This window comes from Corticium candelabrum, chromosome 14, assembly GCF_963422355.1.
Source record: "Corticium candelabrum chromosome 14, ooCorCand1.1, whole genome shotgun sequence".
NCBI classification, from domain to species: domain Eukaryota; kingdom Metazoa; phylum Porifera; class Homoscleromorpha; order Homosclerophorida; family Plakinidae; genus Corticium; species Corticium candelabrum.
In genome coordinates, this window is record NC_085098.1 from 5,254,765 (window position 1) to 5,278,640 (window position 23,876).

The 23,876-nt window shown below is 41.5% G+C and overlaps 8 protein-coding genes across 13 annotated transcripts in view; 4 read left to right on the forward strand and 4 right to left on the reverse strand.

Moving 5' to 3' along the window:
- Positions 1-1,788, forward strand: part of LOC134189555 (medium-chain acyl-CoA ligase ACSF2, mitochondrial-like) — a 7,834-nt gene extending 6,046 nt beyond the window's left edge. For 3 of the 6 annotated variants that reach the window (XM_062657864.1, XM_062657865.1, XM_062657867.1), the window contains 4 exons: positions 989-1,041; positions 1,102-1,159; positions 1,232-1,300; positions 1,502-1,788. In XM_062657864.1, the coding sequence (XP_062513848.1) occupies positions 989-1,041; positions 1,102-1,159; positions 1,232-1,300; positions 1,502-1,552 (231 nt within the window). In that variant the 3' untranslated portion in view covers positions 1,553-1,788. Of the gene's footprint in view, positions 1-984; positions 1,046-1,101; positions 1,160-1,231; positions 1,301-1,501 lie in introns of those variants that run through there. The other 3 variants (XR_009971509.1, XR_009971508.1, XR_009971507.1) reach the window with 3 other exon arrangements.
- Positions 1,789-1,901: 113 nt separating this feature from the next.
- On the reverse strand, positions 1,902-3,264 carry LOC134189558 (small ubiquitin-related modifier 3-like). Its single transcript, XM_062657870.1, has 5 exons — positions 3,178-3,264; positions 3,059-3,124; positions 2,912-2,989; positions 2,763-2,834; positions 1,902-2,115 (listed from the first exon to the last, which is right to left on the reverse strand). Exons 1-5 carry the CDS (start codon positions 3,205-3,207, stop codon positions 2,053-2,055), a joined length of 309 nt encoding a protein of 102 aa, XP_062513854.1. The 5' UTR covers positions 3,208-3,264; the 3' UTR covers positions 1,902-2,052.
- Positions 3,208-7,636, forward strand: LOC134189556 (WW domain-binding protein 4-like). The gene is made up of 8 exons (XM_062657868.1): positions 3,208-3,370; positions 3,437-3,499; positions 4,287-4,358; positions 4,491-4,593; positions 6,341-6,610; positions 6,780-6,846; positions 6,941-7,120; positions 7,311-7,636. Exons 1-8 carry the CDS (start codon positions 3,296-3,298, stop codon positions 7,525-7,527), a joined length of 1,047 nt encoding a protein of 348 aa, XP_062513852.1. The 5' UTR covers positions 3,208-3,295; the 3' UTR covers positions 7,528-7,636.
- LOC134189557 (large ribosomal subunit protein uL22m-like) lies at positions 7,636-10,103 on the forward strand. Its single transcript, XM_062657869.1, has 6 exons — positions 7,636-7,688; positions 7,748-7,883; positions 7,942-8,007; positions 9,403-9,480; positions 9,546-9,615; positions 9,671-10,103. Exons 1-6 carry the CDS (start codon positions 7,642-7,644, stop codon positions 9,892-9,894), a joined length of 621 nt encoding a protein of 206 aa, XP_062513853.1. The 5' UTR covers positions 7,636-7,641; the 3' UTR covers positions 9,895-10,103.
- Positions 10,104-10,304: 201 nt separating this feature from the next.
- On the reverse strand, positions 10,305-13,128 carry LOC134189960 (sodium/hydrogen exchanger 3-like). Its single transcript, XM_062658362.1, has one exon. It carries the CDS (start codon positions 12,744-12,746, stop codon positions 10,578-10,580), a length of 2,169 nt encoding a protein of 722 aa, XP_062514346.1. The 5' UTR covers positions 12,747-13,128; the 3' UTR covers positions 10,305-10,577.
- A 657-nt stretch (positions 13,129-13,785) lies between these two features.
- On the reverse strand, positions 13,786-14,840 carry LOC134190070 (uncharacterized). Its single transcript, XM_062658487.1, has 5 exons — positions 14,690-14,840; positions 14,508-14,549; positions 14,267-14,409; positions 14,147-14,199; positions 13,786-14,060 (listed from the first exon to the last, which is right to left on the reverse strand). Exons 1-5 carry the CDS (start codon positions 14,768-14,770, stop codon positions 14,008-14,010), a joined length of 372 nt encoding a protein of 123 aa, XP_062514471.1. The 5' UTR covers positions 14,771-14,840; the 3' UTR covers positions 13,786-14,007.
- A 1,533-nt stretch (positions 14,841-16,373) lies between these two features.
- Positions 16,374-23,515, reverse strand: LOC134190126 (carbohydrate sulfotransferase 8-like). Its single transcript, XM_062658550.1, has 2 exons — positions 23,390-23,515; positions 16,374-17,496 (listed from the first exon to the last, which is right to left on the reverse strand). Exons 1-2 carry the CDS (start codon positions 23,499-23,501, stop codon positions 16,640-16,642), a joined length of 969 nt encoding a protein of 322 aa, XP_062514534.1. The 5' UTR covers positions 23,502-23,515; the 3' UTR covers positions 16,374-16,639.
- On the forward strand, positions 21,089-22,367 carry LOC134189834 (uncharacterized). Its single transcript, XM_062658230.1, has 2 exons — positions 21,089-22,284; positions 22,347-22,367. The coding sequence occupies exons 1-2, from the start codon at positions 21,106-21,108 to the stop codon at positions 22,365-22,367; spliced, it is 1,200 nt and encodes a 399-aa protein (XP_062514214.1). The 5' UTR covers positions 21,089-21,105.
- Positions 23,516-23,876: the final 361 nt, after the last annotated feature.

Consider the following 23,876-nt stretch of genomic DNA (forward strand, 5'->3'; position numbering starts at 1 on the left):
AGTAGTCATTTTCCGGGTAGTCACAAAGTGGCAACCGACTCGGCGGAAACGACCATGTAAACGACTTTTGAATGTATAGCATGCATTGACATTGTTATCGCTCATGTAATCTTGACGTATGGTTGTTGGAGCTTGCCCGCTAGTCTAGGAGCAGTCACACAAGACGTTCCAATTTTGATTACTAATCATGACTTTTGAGTGTACCTTCAAGGTCCTAGCGAATGGAGAGTCATTGAACCTGAGACAAAGCTCCGCATTGAAGTGATTTACCGTTTGATGATAAGACTGTCTGTCCTTTCTCAGCCACCTGTATATACAAGTGCTGGGATGCCTGGGCCTAGTGACGTGCACGTGGTGTTAATTTGTGCAAACAAGTGTATGTGTGCAGCAACTGTCTGGTGCTGTTGCAATTGGAGTACGTACCTGTGCCTCTTTGTTGAGTCTAAAGTCAATCATTGGGTGTTCCAGGAACACACGCATAGGTACAGTGTGTACATTCCCTGCTTTGCAGTGCGTTTGGAAACACATTGCTAATTCTACTGTACAACCAAAGTACCTGAACTGGAAAGGGGTCAATTTCTCAGCGCCCAGTGTAGTGCTCCCTTTCATTGATTTATTTTATTTAACTATTTATTTACTTAATTATTTATTAATTTGTTTATTTATTTATTATTTATTTAATTATTTATTTATTTATTTATTTACTTATTTATTTATTTTCTATTTATTTATTTATTTACTTATTATTATTTACTTATATTTATTTACTTATTTATTTATTTATTTCCTATTTATTTACTCATTTATTTATTTATTTTTGTTTAATTTTATGTATTTTTATTAATTTTTTTATTTATTTTTACGTATTTTTATTTATTTATTTATTATTAAACACTGTCAAATGATGAACAGCAAAAGTGTGTTAGACATTCAGACAAATTCAGACGTATCGATTTGATGTGATGCTGAACGTAATGCTGTCAGTTAGATTATTGGTGTGCCTGACGATCGACTCGGAGAGGAACTCTGTGCATGCATTATGTGGGTACTCAACACAATTTAATGAAATTCATGCTGCTTGATCACACAATCACCTTGCAGTCTTAAATCCAACGAAGAAGCCACCATTGAAGACATACGAGAATTCTGCAGAGACGAAGTGAGATTTGATGCAACTATATGTCAACCTATTTTCGTACATTTTTGTGTTTAAATTATGTGCTTTTGTCAGATTGCGTACATGAAGGTGCCTCGCTATGTCGTCTTTGTCGATTCATTTCCGATGACCGTTACAGGAAAGGTGAGTATGCACGACCCGACAGGCTAGACTCATCTCCAGGAGTTTACCTCACTCCTCTGTTCAGCGCTCGCATGTCACATGACTAGGCTGTCGGATGTGACGCGCGAGCGCTGCATGGAGGAACAAGGCAAACGCCTGGGGACGAGGCTACCGACAAGCCATCAGTGTGTTGACCATACACGTACGTTATGCAATATACAGATACAAAAATTTCGTCTGCGGGAGCAGATGGCAAAACAGCTAGAGTTATGAAGCTGGTCTCCTAAGCAGTAAACTTGATGTCACACAGAATTGTGAGTCATAGGCTTGTTTTTTAATTTATTTTAGATTTAGATGCTTTTGTGTATTTGTATGTATTGATACATTTGACATTAAATTTTAAAGGATATTTTTATACAAGCACCCAGTTTGAAATTTTCAATGTATGAAGGGGAGGGGTAACACTGAATGTTTCGGTTGAAAACACAAGTGACATTGTGTGGTGTAATGTGGCAAAGGCATGTGGGACAGAGGATGTTGTGATCGAGTTGCTCACGGTTGGTGTGGCACACAGTATTAGGGCACAGTAGAGTCAGAAACAAAGCAAAAACGTCTTGCTTGACTTAATCTCAAAACAACAATACTCTTTTAAGGTTTACAGTATTAACTAAGAAGAAGTCTATACTGCAATACATCTCTACTGTTTATGGACTATTCTAGTAGTACGGTAGGGCAAAATTAAACTAAAGCAAACAAGTGGCCCAATGTCGGCTTCAGACTTTCCCGCCAGTTTGAGACTGGTAGACTTCAATACAGTCGTCTTCTTCCATGGCAAGCTAAAATATTGTTACAATATCAAACAGACAGACTGGCTTCTGTAAATGTGGTGTGTGTGTGTGTGTGTGTGTGTGTGTGTGTGTGTGTGTGTGTGTGTGTGTGTGTGTGTGTGTGTGTACATGTGCAGTGTGGAAATAACGGTAGGACATAGGACAATGTCCCACCAAATGTGCTGTTTGTCCGACCAAATACTGCATCAGTGTTGGGAAGTGTTTGGACAAAACATCCACCCATATGCATATATGATACTGTAAACCTTGCCTCTTAGCATGTGATGGCCTTTCCAATGGTGTAAATATTAATTTCATGAACTTGTGCCTCCTAGCATGCTTTATCTAGAGAAAACGTCAGCTGCCTTTAATGCCATTTCTCCCTTGGAAGTTGGTTATCAAAAATTACATGTAAAATGGATGCAGTAGGGGAGGCACTTAATTAGACATGAAACGAATGTCCTACCAAGGCTCAGTCTGTCCGAGCCAAAATAGTTCCCTATTTTCAACACTGATGTGTTTGTGTGTACATGTGTGTGTACATGTGTTTGTGTGTTACTGTACATGTGTTTGTGTGCACAAGTGTGTGTGTGTGTGTGTGTGTGTGTGTGTGTGTGTGTGTGTGTGTGTGTGTGTGTGTGTGTGTCACATGTAACCTGATCAGGTGTGTTCTCAGGAGTAATCGGATTGCCATCAAATACAAAACGAATACTATTCATCTGAATGCCCTTCAACAGCAAATACAAATATTAACAGAATAATGTATTGTGAAATGACATTCCCGTATGTTCCTATCACATCCCACCTTTCTGTCACAATACGCTGTCATAAGCTTCATCATTGGTGTTGTTCTCTTGACTACGAAATGGACCGTACCTCCATCCTACAAAACAATCCACAAGGGATAGACAATCGAAACATCTTGGCCGTCGCACTAGAAGCCTGGTTGCACCTGCGCTTGCACTTTCACGTTGATGCGACCGTTTGTAGAGCTTAGCTTACTTAAATTCACGTCAGGCTATATGTAATACCATTAAATAAGCGAGCTCAGTAACAAACAGCACTCTCAACCTTCGTTTCCGTTTCCATTTCAGTTTCCATTTTTTGTTAACGCAGCCCGCGAAGTTACATACGGGAGCTGTCGCGAATTTGTTATCAATTGGTAGACGTGTTTCAACATACGTAAAACATGACGGAGTATTGGAAGTCGCAGCCGCGTCGTTTTTGTGAAATCTGCAAATGCTGGTTCGGTGACAACAAAGCGGTTGGCGAATTTCCAACGTTGAAGCATTTTGGGAGTGAGAAATTTCATTTGCTTGCTTGTTTACAGAGTATACAACATCATGAGCAGGGCGTAAGACACAAGAATAATGTACAGAAGAGAATTAAAGAGGTATAAACGTATAATACTGTTGTGTAAGGACATAGAAGGAAGAAATTTGGTTCCTTGGAGTCCAGACCAATTTGTGTGTGTGCGTGTGTGCGTGTGTCCGTTTGTGTGTGTGTGTGTGTGTGTGTGTGTGTGTGTGTGTGTGTGTGTGTTTGTCTGTCTGTTTATCTGTCCGTTTGTGTGTGTGTGTGTGTGTGTGTGTGTGTGTGTGTGTGCGTGCGTGTCAACTAGTTCAAGGGTGTAGGAAGCAAATAATCGGTCTGGCTTAGCGTGCGCTAAAAGGTGATGTAACACACTATTAGGTAAGCATACAAAGTACTGCCATGAGTACAAATATATTACTTATTTAATTGGCCATACCATTAAAACGGACGTTGGTGCCATTACATTAAGCGTCTGGTGAAAGTGCATTTTTCAAGAACCGGTCCAGCCATGGATGGACTGGATGCACGCTCATGTAGTTGCATGGTGAGTTAGTTGTGAACACATTTCAACACATGGTGTATTGCTGTAGTGTGGTTTGGCATATTGTGTCTTGCATATAAATAATTGCTTCTTTACACACACACACACACACACACACACACACACACACACACACACACACACACACACACACACACACACACACACACACACTGTTTGTACCCAATTTTTGTGCCAAGTGTTACACATTATTTTATTTATGTAAATGTCTTTGTAGTTCTAGTTTATGGATTGAAAACATTTCTACTTCCACAGTTGTACGTAGCGTCATCTTTATTTTATATTTTTGTTTGTTGATTGTTAGGCTCGTCAGAAAAGTCGTGACCAAGAGGAGCAAATGAAAACCAAGTCATACACACTAAGGGAGATCGAAAAGGTAACATTGATAATTAAATTTGCGTATTCACTCATCAATGATGACGATCAAACCTTGTGGTTTGTCGGCTATTTTGTGTGAAGAAAATGCATATTTTGTATTGCTTGTCGTGCAATCGGTTTTGCTCTGTAGGCTGCTTTGCAAGCATACGAAAAGGATCTTGTGAGTAACCCGGCCAGACGGCACGACTCAGCTGTACGCGATGCCATACAAAGGAGGAAACAGGCAGCCGCATGTAAACAATTGAAATCAATTTGTTATTCTGTTTGTCTGTCTTTAAGCACACTTTACTGTTTTTTCTGTATTGGTCTTTGCTTGCTAGCATTTCATTTGTTGATTTTTACCAGCCTGGCTTAGACTTCTAATAGCAATAACTAACTAACTTGGTTACAGTCCTATTTTGCTTGGTGCTTGATTGATATTAATAGACATCTCAAGTACTTTTAGTATCAGCAACAATCATCCTAAAAGTTCTTCATCAATAACTAAGGTTTTGTCAGGTCCATTCTACGCGTATAGTTCCTAGCAAAGCAAAGCCATTAATAATAGATTCATAGTTACCATAATCCCGAAACTGTCTAGGTTTGATTGCTGCGTAGATATTGCAACGAAACATCCGGGAAATGAGTGACACATCCTTTCGGGACCTTGGTGCTCGGACACGTTGGGCCTGTGGTAGATTTGCATCTGACTATGGGTTTTTACTGCTCGACTGTGGACTTGCTAGCTGTGTAATAGACAGTTTCTTTGTCTGTCTGCTGTCTGCTTTGACAATACTAGAGTCAGTGAGCACTACCGAATGTTGTCTGATGTACAGCTAATGGGAGAATAGGTACCCTACTGCTTCTAATGTTTTCGAGACCGGACGCGCTCTAGCGTCTACCGGAAGCATGTGCCTTTTGTCGACAAATCAGAGATCAAATCCGGGAGTGAAATAACCGGAACTAAACTATGGAAGAGAAGCCTACCGAAAGTGTATACGTGTTGGTATGGCTGCTTGTGGCAGATCAAATCACGGTATCTTAGAGATGAGAGGCACAAGAAAACGCTTGGAAAAACGTATTGAAAAAGGCGGGCTCCCTGCAGCAGGCTGCCAAATAATGTGGAAGCGTCTCCGCGACAACTTGGTGAGGGAGAAACTCAGGAAATGAAAACCAAATCACAGACTTTTAAATACTGTTATGATGAGCATGCGCGTAGTGGATCGTCGCTGACGCTAATCAAATGATAATGTAAATGGTACAGCATCGGCATCAGCATTTTGACACCTACTCGCCGTCTTCGCGAGAGCGTCCTCACGAGTGTCGCAGGCGTCATCAGCGTCATATTGTAAACCTAGCTTAATTATTAAGTCTTTTCGAGGCTCAAGAATAATTTTGATTTTTAATCATAATTTACGGTCTTGATATGCAGTATTTAACTATTAGTCATTATTAATTATTTAATTTATTTGTTAATTTTTATATCAAGCTGATTAAATTCTATAAACAGTTCGACGACGCTCAGCACGATACTGCAGCAGAAGTTTTCTACCAGTTGACTGTCTACACAAGCAGTACAGTGTATATATCACACAGGAAATGGTACAGTACTGGCATTTCGGTTTGAAAGCAGAAGCCACAGTTGAAAAAATAGGCACTCCCTTTGAGTTGCCATCTTGAGCTGCAGACTTCCATCTATCATCCATTGATTACAATGATTTGTGTACGAAAGCCCGGACATTGGTAATTTTCGAGTCCGAAAAATATTTCATATTTAATATCTTATTTTTTAGGGTAAAATTTTTGAAGTGAATATTACTCAAATAACATCGGGAGTAGTAGGGTAGATACGTTGAAATGTGTTTCGACATTTGCTTCTTTGGGTAGTGTGTGTCTGTTAGTCGGATTGTCTGGTTTGACTCTTTGTTTTTTATTATTTAATTGTCTAATCATATTATTGTTGTCATGATGTTCAGTTAATTCTGTTGTCTTTTAATGTAGTGGGAGGAAGTGTCAGTACGCAGTGGTCTGCAGCGGCTGCGGCAGCGGCATACTTCACCAATCCTCAACCGTCACCTCTGTACTCTGAGGGCGAGACTGTAGTCGGAAGGAACGCCAAAGTTGTTCGAGCGTCGTCGGCTTCTAGTTCTATTGATTTATGTGTGAGCGAAAACTTGGAAAATAGTCACGATCGAGTGGATGATTCGGGGCAATGGGTGAAAGGCTTGAGTCCGGAAGGATACACATATTATTACAACACATCTACTGGAGGTATGACATGCTGTTAGTAATACACAAACTTAGAGCACCAAATTTAGTGGTCGGTTAGAAAATGTTTTGAGACTTTCTCATACCCTGATATTTTGAGTTTCCCGATGTTTGTATGGGAAACTAGGAATTATATTGTTGGAGTGTTGTTAACAGGTTTTGCCAATTGCAGAGGCAATGTGGGAAAAACCTGAGGGATATGTGGAGCTAGAAACAGATGAGACGACTCGTGAAGAGAGGTAGTGTACTAGTCTAGTGACGAGTCTTGTATGCAAATGACACACACGCACACACACTCACAGGTAACTGTTTTCTTCTTGTACTTTGTTTTAGTGAGGAGGAGAAGAAACCGGTTGTAAAAGAAGAAACGGACTCTTCCACTGATGTCGGAAACAGTTTGGACGAGGGCTCTAATTTATCAGCAGACTCACAAATTCGAAATCCGACTGGGGTGAAGAGGCAGCAACATGAACGAGTTGATCCTTATGGGGCCTGGACGACAGTTAGACTGTGGTACGTCAGTGGCAGTAATTCACATGTTTGTGGTTGATTTACTTTGCCATTTTCAAGTTGTGTGTGTGTGTGTGTGTGTGTGTGTGTGTGTGTGTGTGTGTGTGTGTGTGTGTGTGTGTGTGTGTGTGTGTGTGTGTGTATTTGTGTGTGTTGCACATTTTGTTGGTACAATTCTAAACGTGTTGTCTAGTGAACCGGTTGATCCCACCGTGCCCGATAAGACCGATCAAGACAACAGTAGTGAAGACGAGAACGATGACGAGGACTTCAGTTTTAAAGAAAAGACGTACCCATCCGACGACGTCAAACTACCAGTACATGTCAAACAAGAGGCCGCCCCAGCATTCAAGAAAAGGAAGGTCAATGCAAAAAGAGCTCAGTTTAGACGACAAACAGACAATAATTAATTAAATATATATTTTATCTCATACGGTCTATTAATTAAAATACATGATTTTGAATAAGCACCATCAACCGACCACGTGACAGAGTCCTACATCACGTGATTCACTCTCCCGTATATGATGAATTTTAGAGCGATTCGGTCGTTTACTTGCAACACTCTCAGGTTCCTTTACTTGCCACGTCTTTCCATCTCCTTCTCTTCTAATCACGTATCAATTTCAGGCTTGCAATTCGTGCACCATTACACACAACTTCGTGTTTGCCAGCTAAACGTCCTCTCTTTGGTAAAATCCGTCCACGTTCTATCACAGAAGAAGAGTATGAAAGTAGATGCCTCAAAGACAAACCGGATAAAGTGGTAAGCAGTTAAATCTGTTGCCAGGATTGGTTGAAATTAATGCACGTGTGTTTGTCAGACTGTGTATGCCAGTAGAAGGGGAGTGAAGGGCAGCCCATGGAAGATGAACCTTGTTGCCAAGCAGGTAAATCTACTAATCTGTAATTAATGTGTAAACGTTTGTATGTGGCTAGGTTGTCTATTTAGACAATAAAATTTACAATAGAATTTTGAAGTTAACAACTACTGCATATTGTCTCTGGTCTGTGTCCCATTTGATCATTTCAATAGTTGCATTTGACTGTTGTTAAAATCGTAACTTTCAAATGTTTTGAATAATGTACATTTGATTTTTACAAACCGTTCAGTGAAGCAGTTCAGGCAGAGGGCAAATTTTCTCACTTTGTGTGTTGGCCATAATGTTGGGCAGGACGTCAGGTTACAAAATTAGAATGATACAATGGTACTGTACCACTGCTACTGTTGCAATTTTTAATTTGTGTAAAAATGGCAATAAGATAAGTTTCCAATGACATCCTTATCAAACAATAGAATTACTGCTCATCCAAACTTGCAAATTTTACTCATTGGTTTGTATAAAATCAAATGTACATTAGAACATTTGAAACATTTACGATTTAAATCAGGCTGCACGAAAAAATTGTCTGATTGGGGTAACATGCAGCGGAAAAAGACGGGCAGGCGGGCGGAGTATGTTATTTTTATTTTTTAATTATCCTGTAACTGAGCGTCTTGTTTGGAGGAAGTATCTGTGGTCGCAGTTTGCATGCTGAGTACATCATCCACTTAATCACCGAATGCAACCACCTGCAACACCTCACGAAGACTGCAGTCGCCAGACACATGAAGAATCTTGCCATCTCTCAAAATGTGTCTCCCCTCGGACACGGATATGCACAGAGCAACAGAAAACATCTTATTTCTCATCATGTGCATGTGCAACAATAGTGGTGCTCCAAACACGTGGCTGAGTACATCGTCCACTCGATCACCGAATCCAACTTCCTGCAATACTTCATGAAGACTACAGTCGCCTGACACACGAAGAATCTTGCCATCTTTTCAAAACTCATGCCCCCTCAAACATGGATATCCCCAGGCCAACAAAAAACATTTTAATAATAAATAAAAAAGTCAGTGGCCCTCCAAACATGGGTGGGCAGGTTACCCAATCAGACAATTTTCGGTGCGGCCTCGTTTTAAACAGCATTGAAATGCAAGAATTGGAATGATCAATAGGGGCATCGACCGTCTCTCCTTTTGTCTGTATGTCAGTTTTCTGTTTATGTCTTTATCAATTTTGTTTGTTTATTTGTTTGTTTATTTGCTTGTGCAATTTTTTCTGTCTTGCTGTTCGTCTTCATTTCTCATTTCTGGCTGTTGGTTTGTCATTGCAGTGTCTGTCTGTCTGTCTGCTTTCCTATCAGTCTCTGTCTGTGTACGTATATCTGTTCGTCAGTTGGTCTGACAGTCTTCAAGTAAACACTAATTTTTGTGTGTTATACTAATTATTTATTAGATTCGTCGGTTGCCAGTTGATGAGGCCATGCTTCAGATGCAGTTCTCCCCAAAGAAGGCATCCAAGACCGTTCTTGAGGTGCACTAGAGCTAAGCTACAAACACAAGCATCTAGCATAACCAACACTATACATTGTTAACCAGGTGCTATCCGATGCTAAAAAACGAGCACACGAGGACTTTGCAGGGCCCAATAAATCAAATCTGTACATCGGTAGGTGTTGTAAATCGTTCAAATGATTTTATCCTAATATTGGCTTGTGATACAGACGAGTCGTATGTTGGCAAAGGAACGTACCTCAAACGTATGAAATTTCACGGTAAAGGACAGTTTGGATTAAAATATCGATATCATTGTCACTACTTCCTGAAGCTACGGGAAGGCCCGGCGCCACCCAAGAAGACAAAACGCACGTACGAAAGACATAAGAGTAGAATAACGAAAGACCTTTGGCTAAGGAAAACACCAGTGACAATACCTAATGCTCTCTAATCATCTATTATTAATATCAATATATAAGATAAGACCACTACATAGTGGGTGACTTGTACAGCTAGCTGTTAGCATTATTGCATGTGTTACTGTCTTGTCTACCATTTTTTGGTAAAACTGAAGGCAATGGGTTGGCACTCTAGATGGCCATGTGGCTGGTGTCAATATATTATTGAAGGAGTGGAGATGTCACATGGGAATTTAAAGTGTGTCACGTGGCAATGAAAAATGTGTCACTTGGCAATGAAAGTGCGTCACGTGGCAATGAAAAGGGCGTCACGTGGGAATGAAAGTGCAGGGCAATGGTAACTGGAGCGTAGATTTGGTGATGTCGAATGGGCATGATGATAATATATCAATGTCGTTGTCACACGGATGGCACCGAAACATTGGTAGACCCAAAATTCTCAATGTGCACACTCATCGGCTGCATTCTTTATTTTATTATAATATCTAACTGAATATCATTCATTTGTCTTGCAATTACTATTGATATCTACTATCAGCAAGTAGAGACTGTCATTCTATACAAAAATCTGATTGTTGCTACAACACAGAGGTACTGTAGCTGCATGCAGGGTGCAAGTGGCACGTCTACTGGTGTAGGCGACTACATAGCTCAATAGAATTCATCTAAGACAAATTTCCGCATACTAAAAGAAAGCTAACAGTAGAAGTTTGAATTAAACACTCGATTCTTCGTGTGCCCGTGATTGCACTTTAACCAAGTTGTCTGGCCATTGCTCATGACTTTCCCTCAGAGACTCGGGACTTTCCTTTTGTTCTGCTTCAGCCTGATGCACCACCCCCAAACTTACTTCTTGCATAACAAGGTTGGCCAACCTGTTTAGTGTAGGTCTTTCGTCTGCTTTTCTTAGGAGGCGTCTTTTCACCTCTTTCCAGGCCTTTTTCTGTGCATTCTTCGGAGTTATGACACCAATTTTGTGAGCTCCCGTACGATAAGCATCGCCTCCCACCGACGGGTTGGCAAACATAGAATGAGCTTCTTTAGGAGTAATTGTCGGCTGAGAGTGGAACGTGTGATCCTGGTCGATCTGTTGCGGTTTGCAGCACTCCAGCCACTCGCCTGATTCAGAATCAGACGAGGAAGAGGAGGAGGAGGAAGATGGAGAAGAAGAATGTGAAGATAGAGACGATCCCGAGTCATTCGGATGTCGTTCTCTGTGCTTTGCTAATCGTTCTCTCTTCTCTTCCATCTTCTTCAACTTACGATCCACTTCGGCGTACTGTTCAGCAATGAACGCCTCAACAATTTCATGATCGGCTGATTCCGGTTTTCGTAACAGCAGAGGCGTGATGTACTTCGAATTGAGCCACGAAACAAATGTTTTTGTAGATATGAAACTCGTATCGCCACTGATGTTCTCGATTCCCGATACGACATTGGTAAACACCCGTTCGTGTAGCTGATGACTCACGGACATCTTCGATTCCTTAACTAAGCGAACTCGTAAAGCTTTAACAATCGGTTTGATTGTGATACCCTGAACAAAGACAGTGAAGAACACAACGGCCACCGTTGTTGTAAACATGACATTCTTATGTGGAAAACAGTCGTCTATGATGAGAACAAGGGAGAACGAAACTGCACCACGAAGTCCGCCATAAGCCATTGTGAACTGATCAACAAAGCTTATTTTGTCACGATGGAACGGATTGAGTATTGCCGTCAACACGAATACACCAACGGCACGATAAATACTGATGAAAACTAGAGTAAATCCTATAAATGCCGTATTCCAGTCGTGGCTGTCGCTGCTCACTGTGTGTATTCCCAGAAAGATGAAAATGATTGCTTCGCTCATGAGAGCAACATTCTTCATTAACTGTCGAGTCGTTGTCTTCGACTGATGAGTGATGTTGTTCTCCGCGTACCGACGTATGAGCATAGCACAGAAGAGCCCGCTGATGATACCCGACCAATGGAGGAGGTCGGTCACGACATACGCGGCGTATCCCATACTAAATACAATCATCGGCTCGACGACGCCAACATGTTTGCTGTATTTCGTTAGGAACGATGTCAATAGCCCCATCGTTATACCGATCGCTAACGCTCCAAGACTGACAGTGAAGAATGCGGCAAATCCGAGTCCGATGTCTCGACCTTCGACTTCGGGCTTTTCAGTGAATGCCTCGAACATTCGATAGAGAACAACCGAGACGGCATCGTTGAGTATCGACTCTCCGAACACGAGGATATGCAGTTTCTCGTTGACGTGTATCTCTTCAAATACGGCCAGCACGGCCACAGGATCCACAGCAGCCGTCAGACTAGCAAAGAAGAGCGCCTGCACGAAACTGAGGTTGTCCATTTCCGGGACCCATCCCCACGCACTGACCGCATAGAGTGACGCACCAAGCGAAAACGTATTCCACAACGTGCCCGCAACAGCATACACCAGAATCGTTCCGAGATTATCAAAGAACAGACCGCTCTTCAAAAAATATCCAGATTCGAGCACGATCGGAGGCAGCAGATAGAGAAAGAAAAGATTTGATGTAAACTTGAGGTCATCGTCGAGATCGGCTCCTACCACAATACCTCCGATAACGAGTCCTAGCACAAGTAAAAGGACCGACTCTGGTAACGTAGCCGTCAGTTTCTTCGACAGATGGAAGATCAACTTGGCCGTGAAGGCGACAATAATGAATATGGAGACGACGAGAGGGTCGACGGCTGCGTGGTTGACGTCGACGACGTGGATGCCTCCGTGTGAGCTCGAGTTGTGCTTACAGATCGATGTCGTCGAGTTCGACGGGTCGCCTGAGGCGAGACAGAAGTGCCATTCGAGCAGACAGAGCGAAATGAAGAGAACTAGGCGTGTCATCTTGTAGGGAATGCACTAGGAAGGTCATGTGAACTCGTTGTCACGAGAACGTCAATTATGTGGTGTCGTATGCACATGAAACGCCCTTTTACTGCAGTCGGCAGAGGAAATCGAGTCGACAATTGACGAATGTGGGCGGGTCAATGAAGTCCCGGATGTGAGGAAACCTACTCTTGATGCAGGAGTCGTTCTTCTTACTACTAGTAGGCTTGCTACTTCTGGGTATGCACTGTGCAGTAATGAACACGTTAAAGACAAATGGAGTAGACTGTACACGAAAAAGTTTACTTTTCCTACGTCACGTGTTGTGTTCTCGGGAGTAGGCGTGTTTAAGCAATTTGCGTGGGTGCGGTCACGTATTTTAGAAAGGTGACAGGTCTGTAAATGTAGCGTACGGATACACTTGAAAGACAGGAAATAGTATTGGTAATTGTTTCACCGTCTAGGTCACTAGGGTACATACGCGTGCTTGCATGAGTGAACTACAAAGGGGCAGTCCCACGGAAAAACAACCTAGGCTATATAAAATGAGTCTTGACGAGAGAATCCGAATGATGTTAGTTACACGTCCCAATTTACCTCCGTTGTTGAACTAAAATCATTGCTTTTCAAGGAGTTAGAAACCCTGATATCAAAGTCAACAACAAGGAGTGTCTTTCGCATGACGCAATGGGAAACGTTTACTGGTCAACTTTATCTGAACAGAGCACTATTGGTCAAACAGGTAGTGCTTGAGTCGAAATTCATCGGACATGTTTTCCAACTGGTTAGTATATAACAATTGAAGTAGTTGCTAGAGACTTGCTAACAATCTATTAACAGTAGAAGACTAAATTTGTGTTTTATTAATTAATTTAAAAATTAATTTGCAAATGATCTATAGACAAGCAATCTTAAAATTTAAAAATTCATATTTTGTGGTCTGCGAATTAGAATTTGTGCAAGATTTTTAAATTTTATTTAGATGATTATGTATACAATCAACACGCCTTATTTGAATGGATAACTGTGTTGTACACGACTTGCAACAGATCTAGTCTCATTCAAGTGTTTTTATTGGATCAGTTTTGAAAATTATGCATACATATACTCTAATTGCACTTAATCACATTCTTACGTACCATGACAATAGATAGCGTCATGTACCGCAGCAATTCTAAAGTCTGCAAATTTACAAGCTAAAATTTCTAAAACAATTGTCGTTCAAAGTCAATGCATCGATCATGATGATATGTCTGTAACTGTTCAATTATTCTCGCAATCACTCCCACAGGGTTGCTTCGCTGTCTGATTGAAATTCAGGAATTGGTTTGCCTGCAACGTATACAGACGCCATTAGAAACATTAGCTAGAGACAATGTTTTTCATGCTTGAAATCGAGCGTATGACATCTATTTTACCTGAAAGTTTGCCATGTCCAGCTTTTCCTGTTTTCAGCCACATCGTAGAATTCCTGAAGGAACGCCAAACACAGATATATCTTAATTGGCCTAAGTCGTTTATTCGATCACGTGACTAACTTGAGGCTGTCGTCGTTGCCATTCCACTCGCTCCACACATGCATTGTATTCTGAGCATCTCCACGTTGCTTCTGCAAATTTGATTTATTCCACCAGCTGCTTGACAATCGAACTCTTTTAGTGTTGGCCAGATTGGTGCTAGTCTACGAAACGGTCAATCAATTAGGTAATTAATTGATTAACTAGAACAATTGTTATTGCACGATGGACGTTTCATGCTCAAAAACAGCGTGTATCTTACCCACATCTGGTCTGCACTGTTTTCGTGTAGTGTACCACAACACTAGATAAAAGAAAACGTATTTTTAGTGTGAGAGCTGCTGCGCATGCACACTAGCTAGATACAGATGCAAAGTCAAAGCGTATGACTGAGCACCGCTTTTACTTTAGTTACTCTTCAGTTGTAGATAAATTGTTGCGTACCTGGTTGCAGTCAACAGTTGAGATAAAGAAGACCGTGAAGAAAACCAAAGGACAAGGCCAGTTGCCTAGGGAGAGCGTCATATCCGATCGCAGACAATTGTGCAGCTCAAAAACTGCGACAGAATGAATGCACAACTGGTAGATGGTTAGTTTATATACGAATGTACTTGGGACTACAGTCTTTGGCTTTGCTTCCAGGTATGCAGTCCCGAATGCAGTCCCGAATGCAAATTAGGGACTGAACTCCCGTGACCTTGTTCCCCATAGCAGCCGCATCTAGATACGGGGTTGGACGTGTATATTTGTGGCTTATAAACATAAAACCCGCACTTGCAGTATTTTAGGAGCTGATGGTTTTTAGACAGTACGGCAGTCTCTATAGGTATACGGCTAGTCAGTAGTGCATGGCTTACTAGAGCTTCTTAGATCATTGTAAAGCGCTTTGTGTCTATTGCTTGAATCCATTGGCAATTATACTATAAAAAAAATAGTTGAACAAGAACGTGCGGTAATTTTTCCTAATGTGAAGTCGTATTTTCATTTTCTAAAGATATCAGGGGGTGATTTAGAGGGGAGAACCAAAAGGCACGTGCTTCCACTGTGCCTTCAAGGTAAACCAAATGTCCAGCCGATCAACGTTTCGCTAGTTCAATTCAGTATCTTAAGCAAACAAGCACTATTCAAATGTCAACCGAAAATTTTGAAGTCTCTTCCAAACAACATGACAACATTTTATTTAATTAATTTATGCATTGATGTGATGTCATGTAAGAAAATGTGCGCTCCCTTCTGGAAATCCAATAGTGATGAATTTTCTAGATTGCAATGATGCAGATGAAGGTCATCAGCTAGATACAGCAGCTAAATACTACAGCAGTACAAGCTGCTTTATTTGTAAGTGTAGGTGGTCGATCGCATGCCGGCGACACATTTCTGCACACTTTCGTTTCTTATCAGAAGTTATTCAATATTTTATTTATTATATAACTAATTATATGATAGTCACGTGATAAAGTTACGCCTTTTAACGTGCGTTATACCCGACCAATGTAAGTATGCTTCCGCCGTCCCTCCAGGTATCGACATTGAAACACGGGTAAAGGTCCTACTGCATAGTGAAATGTGAATGAAAGTATGGGCTTCCCTTCCACCTGCATAACACTAATGTCTCAAAATTGAAATGTGAAGTACCCTTCAAGTATGCCTTTGTGTACTAGCATACTCAGCTGGGTATGTACTGACCCGAAGAAGGTAAAATGGAAAGCTAAAGAAGAACGTATTATGTAGAAACGGCTGACGAGAAGTGTATAGGAGGCTAGGGCAGTCTTGTCTGGTCGTGCTCTTAGGTTTCCTCGAATTTAGGAACAGCTGTTCACGTGGGTAAACCGTCAGCACGCTAGGTGCTGGAATATCCAGGATGTTGCAAGATGGGCCTCACTCTTGTCATAAACTCTGTGATACTCAAGTCAATTCTAGATAGGTACCATTTTCCAGAGTTTCGCACGAACGGCCTGGAAGATTATTGAGAACGGACTTTCTTCTGTAAAATTCCATTTTCCGTCTAGCCGCCCTGGGCGCTGTTTCGGAAATTTTCGGTAGATATCAGAATGGATATTGTATGATTATAGTAATTTATACGATGGTCACGTGACGTAAGTGTATTGGTTTGTACCGCACTCTCACTTATTGCACTGTTACACTCACTTATTATACACCATCTAACTACACGCTCGTGATTGGTCACACGTCACGTGACTGTAGCATTTTTATATAAACAACTTACAGTAGCTAAAATTTAGTAGTCTGCCAAACATTAATTTTCTACCAACTTTAACTTAACAAAAACGAGCAATTGAGAGTACTAAATAAACGACTAACATGAGAGCTTATAGACTAAAAGTTAGATCACAATTAGTATCTTGGCACGAATAATCAGCTGTAGTTATCACATTATTCATGTTGATTGAGACGTTGATATCCAAATATCTCGTAGTCGTCGTCGTATTGATCACGAAGATGTTGAAACTGAGCGGTCGAAAGCTGAGAGATAAAGCTGTATTTTGTTTCATTACCCGATCGATTGTCATGCGGCAGATGCAGCCAAGAGGGAGCTCCAACAGATCTGAGGAGATAATCTGATTCCTCAGCAAGACCAGTACTATCCATGTCGACAAGGAAATCATAATCAATGTGACAAGGATGGCAAATCAAATTGATTGGTCTCCAATGAATGTTAAGATCTATATACTTTTCTTTGTTGCCATAAAAACGAGTAATATAATTGACAAAATGAGGAAAACTGATGTTTTTCCAGGCATCCTGTTCACTCTTGCCTCCATTGAGACGGTTGTTGTACTCTACAACCCATTTACAAACAATTTGTTGACGTCTAGTTTTATGCAATCTAATCTGTCTGTAGTCAGAAACGACACGTTGAAGTGGCTCTCTGTACGACATGAATTTCGTGTAGTTCTTCAACCTCCACTCGATATCCGCATTGCTGTGACTCAAGCGCGTTAGACCCTGGAAGTCGCGATGAAAGGCGTGGTCTATCGCCGCCTTTACGTCCGAAAACCTTCCCGTCAGGATGAGCATCATGCTACGCCATGATGTTGTCCCGGATTTTCTAACAGGACACCAAATGAGTCGGTGTTTATCGTCCACCACCATTGTGGCGTACAAAAGTTTCTTCTCTTTCTCCGTAAGAGGTCGCTGAAATTGTGCACAAGCTCGCTTCAATGATTTTTTTCTTTCCTCAAAACGTGACGATGCTGTGTTTCTTGTAACGGAAAGAGATCGCTTAGTTTCTAAAGAAAGCAAAAGTGCATGAGGAGGGTCTAGCGTATACCGTAGCTTTAGACACGAGAATCAGGGCTTTATAAGTTATAATAAAGTAGAGGCTGGAGCTATTTTGGTCAGCCAATTTAGGTGTTGTGGACACGTGTGCAATTAGTTGAAATGCACGTGCACTAAACTCAAGCTAGAGACGGGAAGTTGAGTCGGAGCTGAGCGGGTTCGATTTCCACTGCCTACCGCGTGAGCTCGGACTTGCCGGGTGTAGGCTAGTCCATAGGAATGATGGTTGTCTCAGTTTGCTGTCCAGCGCAACAGAGCATACATATCCAAGCATTACGTATTTAGGTGATCTGCCTCCAGGCAAAAAGCTAGAACCTGTAGACAAAGGTATAACCATGTACATTGGTACTATCTAAGATTCAAATGTGTATTGAATGTGATGAATCCGAAGACAAAGCAGAAGCACAGAGCAGACTTTGTTGTAGTGAATGAGGCAGCCAACTTGATCCATACTGGGTGCACAATTGCTACAGACAATGGGGCTGTACCAACTGGGCTAGTGAAAGTACAGTGCTAGAATTCAAGTAATGACCCCAGGCGACTGCAACAAGAACCACTCACAGAGACTCTAGAAGGTATATGTACGCGCCACATTGATTAGAAACAGAAAACATCTGAGACAACTGAAACAGCACACACTCAAACATCAGCAGAAGCTGCAGAGCCAACTGACAGGTAAAGACAGGACAGGAGTGGACTCGCCAATGACAAGTACGCCAAAACCAAGAATGGAAACAACAGCAACAAGCCAGTCTTAAACAGACTCAAGACGTATAGTGGTAGAATAATTAACTAAACTGCCAGTATGTCTGATGCCGGAATCTAACAATCTGTCGCGATAACCGAGAAGGAGAGGCCTTTACTTATGGAAGATGTTTCAACTCTCCATGCGTGAGAGTGGTCAAGCCAGCCCACGCAAACCTAGACACCAGAGCGTACTACGTAGCCAGACCATCTCCGCCTACATCCTTCCGGAGAAAGATAGTCTGGATACAAAAAAGCTGCTCGCTGAGTCGAAAGTACCGTCAGATAGACTGCGTTACAACGCCGGATCCAGGATTTTTGAAAGCGGGGGTTCACCGTTAGCAGTTATTTATAGCATTACTAATTTTCTCTTTTCTAATGAAATTATATAAAATTATTGAACCGCGCCTATTGGAAAAGAGGGGGTTTCAACCCCTGAACCCCTCTGGATCCGGCCCTGCGTTAGCAATACACGCCAATCTGATCATGACATGGACTCCGTTCCCGTCTGGAGAGGTCAACAAGCTGTATGCCACTGCTTTGATGAACCGTTAGGTGAAACAAGCCCGGCAGTTCTCATACCATTTCCCCATAGACTATAGATGTCAGAGTAGACGCGCAAGAGTGGTGAACACTGCTACGTCGGTTTCAATTCGCGCAAACCTGCAGATGAGTTCAGTAGAAAGAAACGTTGCTGGAGAGTGTAGGTTCAGCGAACCAGTGCATGTAGGCCATTCCTGGGCTCATTATTCACCAGCACTTTGTCCATCAACAGCTTCACTGGCTTGGTGTTCAAGCGCTCTCCGCGGCTTTCTCTCCGCTTCAGGTATCAAACGCAATGACACTAATGAGCACGTTAGGAAATCGAATTAACCTTATCCAAGCTATGAAACCGGATCCGGGGTCAAGTCACTATGACGTTCTCGAAAGCGACCAGGCTCTTCTCGCGCTGGAGCAATTTCTGCAAGAGCTCCTCCTCCTCGTGTGATTCACGCGTTTAGATCAGAGACTGCGCGGAAGAGCCTGGCTTGCGAGGCTAACGTTTTCCCCAGAGCCATATATAGAGAGAGTTGCGACATGGGCGTTATGGAATTTGTGATCACGTGATCGCATGGGCGCCATTTTGTTTCCAGTCGTGTGTAGACGGTATCCGGCATTAGGCGCGTTTCGACCCACTAGCGAGACTATGGTTAACTGCTGCACTTGGAACTGTAGTAATAGATCAGAGAATGGATTCAAAATGTTTCGGTTCCCTAAGGATCGTGCCAGAAGAAAAGTTTGGGAGGCTAGAGTAAGTCGCAAGAACTGGATAGCATCGCCATATGCGCTCCTGTGCGAGGTACATAAATACCGTAGCGTTTATCGTGTTTCTCACGCACTACGGTACAGTAGATACGCGTTGTGATGTCAGCCAAAGCGGATTTGGTTCTAGTAGACTCAGATCTTGAACTAATTAATATAGATATTATTTGTAGACTGCCTAGATGGTATGTCTGGCAGCTACATGCTAAGTTGGTCCACTTGTGCACATTTTTTTAATAATGATGATAGTCTCCTGCAGAAGTACATGGAATTTTCATCATTTTGAAGGCACACTTTGATGAATCACAATTTGAGTGCAGAAGGGCTGATGGAAAAAGAAAACTTAAGTGGAACGCTGTTCCAACCATATTTCCTCACAAGGAACGACGTCAACGTATTAGAAAATCGCCATTAGCAAGACATCCAGTGGACATTTCCAAGCAAGTGAATCTGGTCTTGAGAGACCACATGTACTCAATCAGTGGTGTTTCACCAGAACCATTTTCAAAATGTAAGTCGCTATGCAACAGTTCACACGTTTATGTCAGTGCATGAATTGTTCTTCACTTAATTAATAACCTCTCAATCAACTGTACTATATTTATAAAACTACAAAGAAAACTGCAAATTACACATGATAGAACACACACACGCAGTAATGACAACAGGCACACAGGTAGACATAATTTCAAAGTTTAGTAGAAGTTTCTTCAATCTTGGGATTGTTTTCATTTTTCAATTGTTTAAATTACTACTATGAAGAACCAAGTACAATTAATGCAAGTTAATTAATCTATCACAGCTGAACATAATTCCAACGATGATGAAGCAACTCAACATGACTCTGTAGCATATGAAACCAGTGTGGCAGATATAGATATAGATGTGGATGAATCTAATACCCTTTCAATTGATTCCTCTACAACAGCTAGAGAAGTCGTAAAATTGAAAGCCAAATTACAAGTTTCAAGAGCCAAACTGCACAAAATTACAAGAAGAAATAATGCACTTGCTAAGCAAATGGCAAGTCAGGAATCAAAGATTAAAAAACTGTTTGCTGAAGATCAGCAGCTAGCATTGTCCCGAGGAATGCGAGGAATTCGGTGGTCATCTGCCACAGTGAAAAAAGCCATACAACTTCAATTTGCATGTGGAGCCACAGGATATAACTTACTCAGCCAAGTTTTTGAATACTTAGCAGTGAAGGTAAATAATTTGTGTGAAGAGGAAAGAGTCTGCTGTCTCACATTAGATGAAATGTCCATTACACCTAGTATTGAGTATGATGCAAGTAGTGGACAATTGCTTGGGAATGTGACTTTGCCTGGTCATTGTGGTAGTGCCACTCATGCTCTTGTGTTTATGTTGGGAGGACTGTCATCACGGTGGAAACAGACAGTAGCATACCATTTCACAGGAAACTCCACTGACGGAACTGTAATGAAACCAACTGTGCTGGAATTATTGAATGTGCTGCAAAGATAGGCTTACATGTCATAGCTGTGACTAGTGACATGGGAGCTGCAAACCGAGCACTGTGGAGAAGCTTTGGCCTCATGACTGGAAGACACTGCAATACTGTTAGCAAAGTAGTACATCCTCAAAGTCCAACCAAATGGTTATATTTTCTCGCTGATGTTCCTCACCTAATAAAGAATCTTAAGGCAGCTTTGGTTAGTGGCAAAGTCATCACTCTACCTGATGATGTTGTTAAAGCAAACAACTTGAACTGTAGTATTGTGCCCATTACACCTGTAAAAGATCTAGTAGAGTTTGAGAACCATCATGATTTAAAATTAGCACCAAAGCTAACTAACGCCACTATTTCTCCATCACATTTTGAGAAAATGAAAGTATCACATGCACTGCATCTGTTTAGTAAGTCGGTGAGCTCTGGACTTCAATACCTTGTGAAAGAAGAAGGCCGAGGAAATGAATATCTTTCTACTGCTTGGTTTCTGGATGTGTTTAACCGGTGGTTTGATTTCATGACAAGCAGGTACCCTGCAGTTGCACTAAGCAGATTGAATTGTGATAAATATGAAGAAGCTCTAATATTTCTTACGTCTATTATCAACTTAGTACAGAGCATGAAAATTGGAGATAAAAATGACTGGAAACCCGTGCAAGCAGGGATTATAATGTCTACAAACAGTGTTCTTGGTATCCAAGAGGAGTTGCTTTCAATGGGATACAAGTTCCTTTTGACAAGTCGTCTTACTCAAGATTGCCTTGAAAATCTTTTTAGTTTAGTCAGGCTAAAAAATCCTATTCCTTCACCACTGGCATTTAAATACGCATTAAAAGTCATTTGCATTGCACAGTTCCTGAAACAACCTCATGCATATCAAGGAAACTACCAAGAAGATGATAGAGACATAGCAATTGACTTTCTTGACCAGCCATTGAAGCTACCAAGTACTGAACTGGATCTGAAAGATTTTGAAGTGGAAATATCAGAAGCAAATTGCATAGATGACATTCAGAAGGCTGAGTTGAACAGCTTATATAACCTTGTAGGATACTGTCTACACAGCATAAAGAAAAATGAGGAAATCTGTACAGGTTGTTTTGTGGAAGTGACCAGCTGTGATCTAAGTGATCAAGACTCAGCAACGTTCACTATTCTAAAAGAGTATAAGCAAGGCTGCCTTACTCAGGTATCAGAGAAAGCATTCTCTATGATGCTCAAAGTAGAAGTCATGCTAAGGAACTTCGATGAATCAGTGTTGATGACATCAAAAAATGTGAAAAGAATATTGCTGGACAAGGCTGAAGAAATAACAGTACATGACTGTTCGCTTACACATTCTATGCAAGCAGATGAAACGTAAAAGAAAACAGGAGTTAGAGAAAGAAAAGAATCAGAGTCAAGGTGAACTAGGAAGCAAGAGCATGACAATGAGAAAATTAGTTAAAAAATTGAAATGAAAATGAATGCCCTTGTATGGAAACACAACTCTAGCCAGTCAACAAATGTGTGCATGAGTATACATGTGTGCTTGTGTAACATGTGATTAAGCATCGCATTTATACCTTTTGTAACTTGAGCTTCTGATGATGAGCCATCGTTTTATTTATACCATTCATTGCAGAAAGAAACGTGTACAGAACAACACGGCTATAAAAGTTGGAATTCCGAGGCCAAAGCGCGAGGTTTTCCTTGAAGAGCGTCAGAACTGTTCAGATCGGTTGTTTGAACAATACAACGTCTCTCCTGCAGTGCAAACATTGACAGAAACAACTGAAATCTTGCAGACGGTTCATTTGGAATCTCTGTATTTCGGTAGCGCTCTCACCCGAAACCACGATGATCAGGAAACGACACAAATCGATCTTCTGAAGAAGTAAATCATAGTCCAATAGTTGCAACAAGTAGCAACGTAAAACTCACTTTAATGTAGAAACAGCAGTAGCCTAGTATGATTTTAGACAGATTTTTTACGTAGCGCGCATGGAAACAAAATGGCGCCCTTGATACGGGTTGTCGCAACTCTATATATATATGGCTCTGGTTTTCCCTCAATCAGCACTAAAAAAAAATAAGAAATTGGACTATCACAGGCACAACACAATTCGACATGTTCAACTACTCTGCTTCTCGACGTTCGGTTGGGATCGCACGACAGTATCGACTCTACAGGCAAAGTGGTTTGCTGAGGGCGTGACATACGCGCAATGGCATGCTACGACTACGCCACGAAATGACGTTGTACGTAATGGGAATCAACGTCATTCCTATTAGCGTTGTCAATAGATAAACCAGTGAGTATAAAGTTAGTTAGCTAAAGTACGTACGTTTATCTCGAACAATCCCCCTTTTGCAGACCAACATCGCTGAGTAAGTGACAAGTGAGAATACGATCAGTAGAATCAGACCGTAACGTCGACGAAACCTGATAAGCTGCATATCGTGCTAACCCGAGACACGCATGCGTTAGAGCTACAGTAAAATCGATTTATCAGAATGGTCATCTGGCGCTATGGCGCTGAATGCCAATTCTTGCAGCGAGAACTCCATCGTGTGTGCAAAGCTGCTAGCTGCCCAGTGCTATGTATATGCATGGCTATCTAGATAGGTGCGTTTGGTTGCAATTCATCATGTAGCTAAACGATCAGTTAACTGACGGAGTACTTCCAATGAGTCACAGCGCGGCGACGGGACAATGACATACGGTCATGTGCCACTGCAACAGAGTGCACGACCTCATGGTGATGTCATAATTTGTAATACCAGACACCATTTCATTAACCTTAATTAATGGTGACGCAAAGATCAACATAC

Bases quoted from the DNA above. Each gene is read 5' to 3' on its own strand.
- LOC134189557 (XM_062657869.1), top strand. From the start codon at position 7,642: ATGATGAATTTTAGAGCGATTCGGTCGTTTACTTGCAACACTCTCAG. The intron at 7,884-7,941 runs GTAAGCAGTTAA...TGTGTTTGTCAG, and splicing joins AAGACAAACCGGATAAAGTG to ACTGTGTATGCCAGTAGAAG. The intron at 9,616-9,670 runs GTAGGTGTTGTA...CTTGTGATACAG, and splicing joins TAAATCAAATCTGTACATCG to ACGAGTCGTATGTTGGCAAA.
- LOC134190070 (XM_062658487.1), bottom strand. From the start codon at position 14,770: ATGACGCTCTCCCTAGGCAACTGGCCTTGTCCTTTGGTTTTCTTCACG. The intron at 14,550-14,689 runs GTACGCAACAAT...TCTTTTATCTAG, and splicing joins CAACTGTTGACTGCAACCAG to TGTTGTGGTACACTACACGA. The intron at 14,410-14,507 runs GTAAGATACACG...ACCGTTTCGTAG, and splicing joins ACAGTGCAGACCAGATGTGG to ACTAGCACCAATCTGGCCAA.
- LOC134189834 (XM_062658230.1), top strand. From the start codon at position 21,106: ATGGGAGCTGCAAACCGAGCACTGTGGAGAAGCTTTGGCCTCATGACT. The intron at 22,285-22,346 runs GTAGAAGTCATG...AAATGTGAAAAG, and splicing joins CATTCTCTATGATGCTCAAA to AATATTGCTGGACAAGGCTG.
- LOC134190126 (XM_062658550.1), bottom strand. From the start codon at position 23,501: ATGCAGCTTATCAGGTTTCGTCGACGTTACGGTCTGATTCTACTGATC. The intron at 17,497-23,389 runs GTACGTACTTTA...TGCTTTCTTTAG, and splicing joins GGGGATTGTTCGAGATAAAC to AAACTAAGCGATCTCTTTCC.
- LOC134189960 (XM_062658362.1), bottom strand. From the start codon at position 12,746: ATGACACGCCTAGTTCTCTTCATTTCGCTCTGTCTGCTCGAATGGCAC.
- LOC134189556 (XM_062657868.1), top strand. From the start codon at position 3,296: ATGACGGAGTATTGGAAGTCGCAGCCGCGTCGTTTTTGTGAAATCTGC. The intron at 3,371-3,436 runs GTTGGCGAATTT...GCTTGTTTACAG, and splicing joins GGTTCGGTGACAACAAAGCG to AGTATACAACATCATGAGCA. The intron at 7,121-7,310 runs GTACGTCAGTGG...CGTGTTGTCTAG, and splicing joins TGGACGACAGTTAGACTGTG to TGAACCGGTTGATCCCACCG.
- LOC134189558 (XM_062657870.1), bottom strand. From the start codon at position 3,207: ATGGAAACTGAAATGGAAACGGAAACGAAG. The intron at 2,990-3,058 runs GTGCAACCAGGC...ATTGTTTTGTAG, and splicing joins ACGTGAAAGTGCAAGCGCAG to GATGGAGGTACGGTCCATTT. The intron at 2,835-2,911 runs GTGGGATGTGAT...TTGCTGTTGAAG, and splicing joins CAGCGTATTGTGACAGAAAG to GGCATTCAGATGAATAGTAT.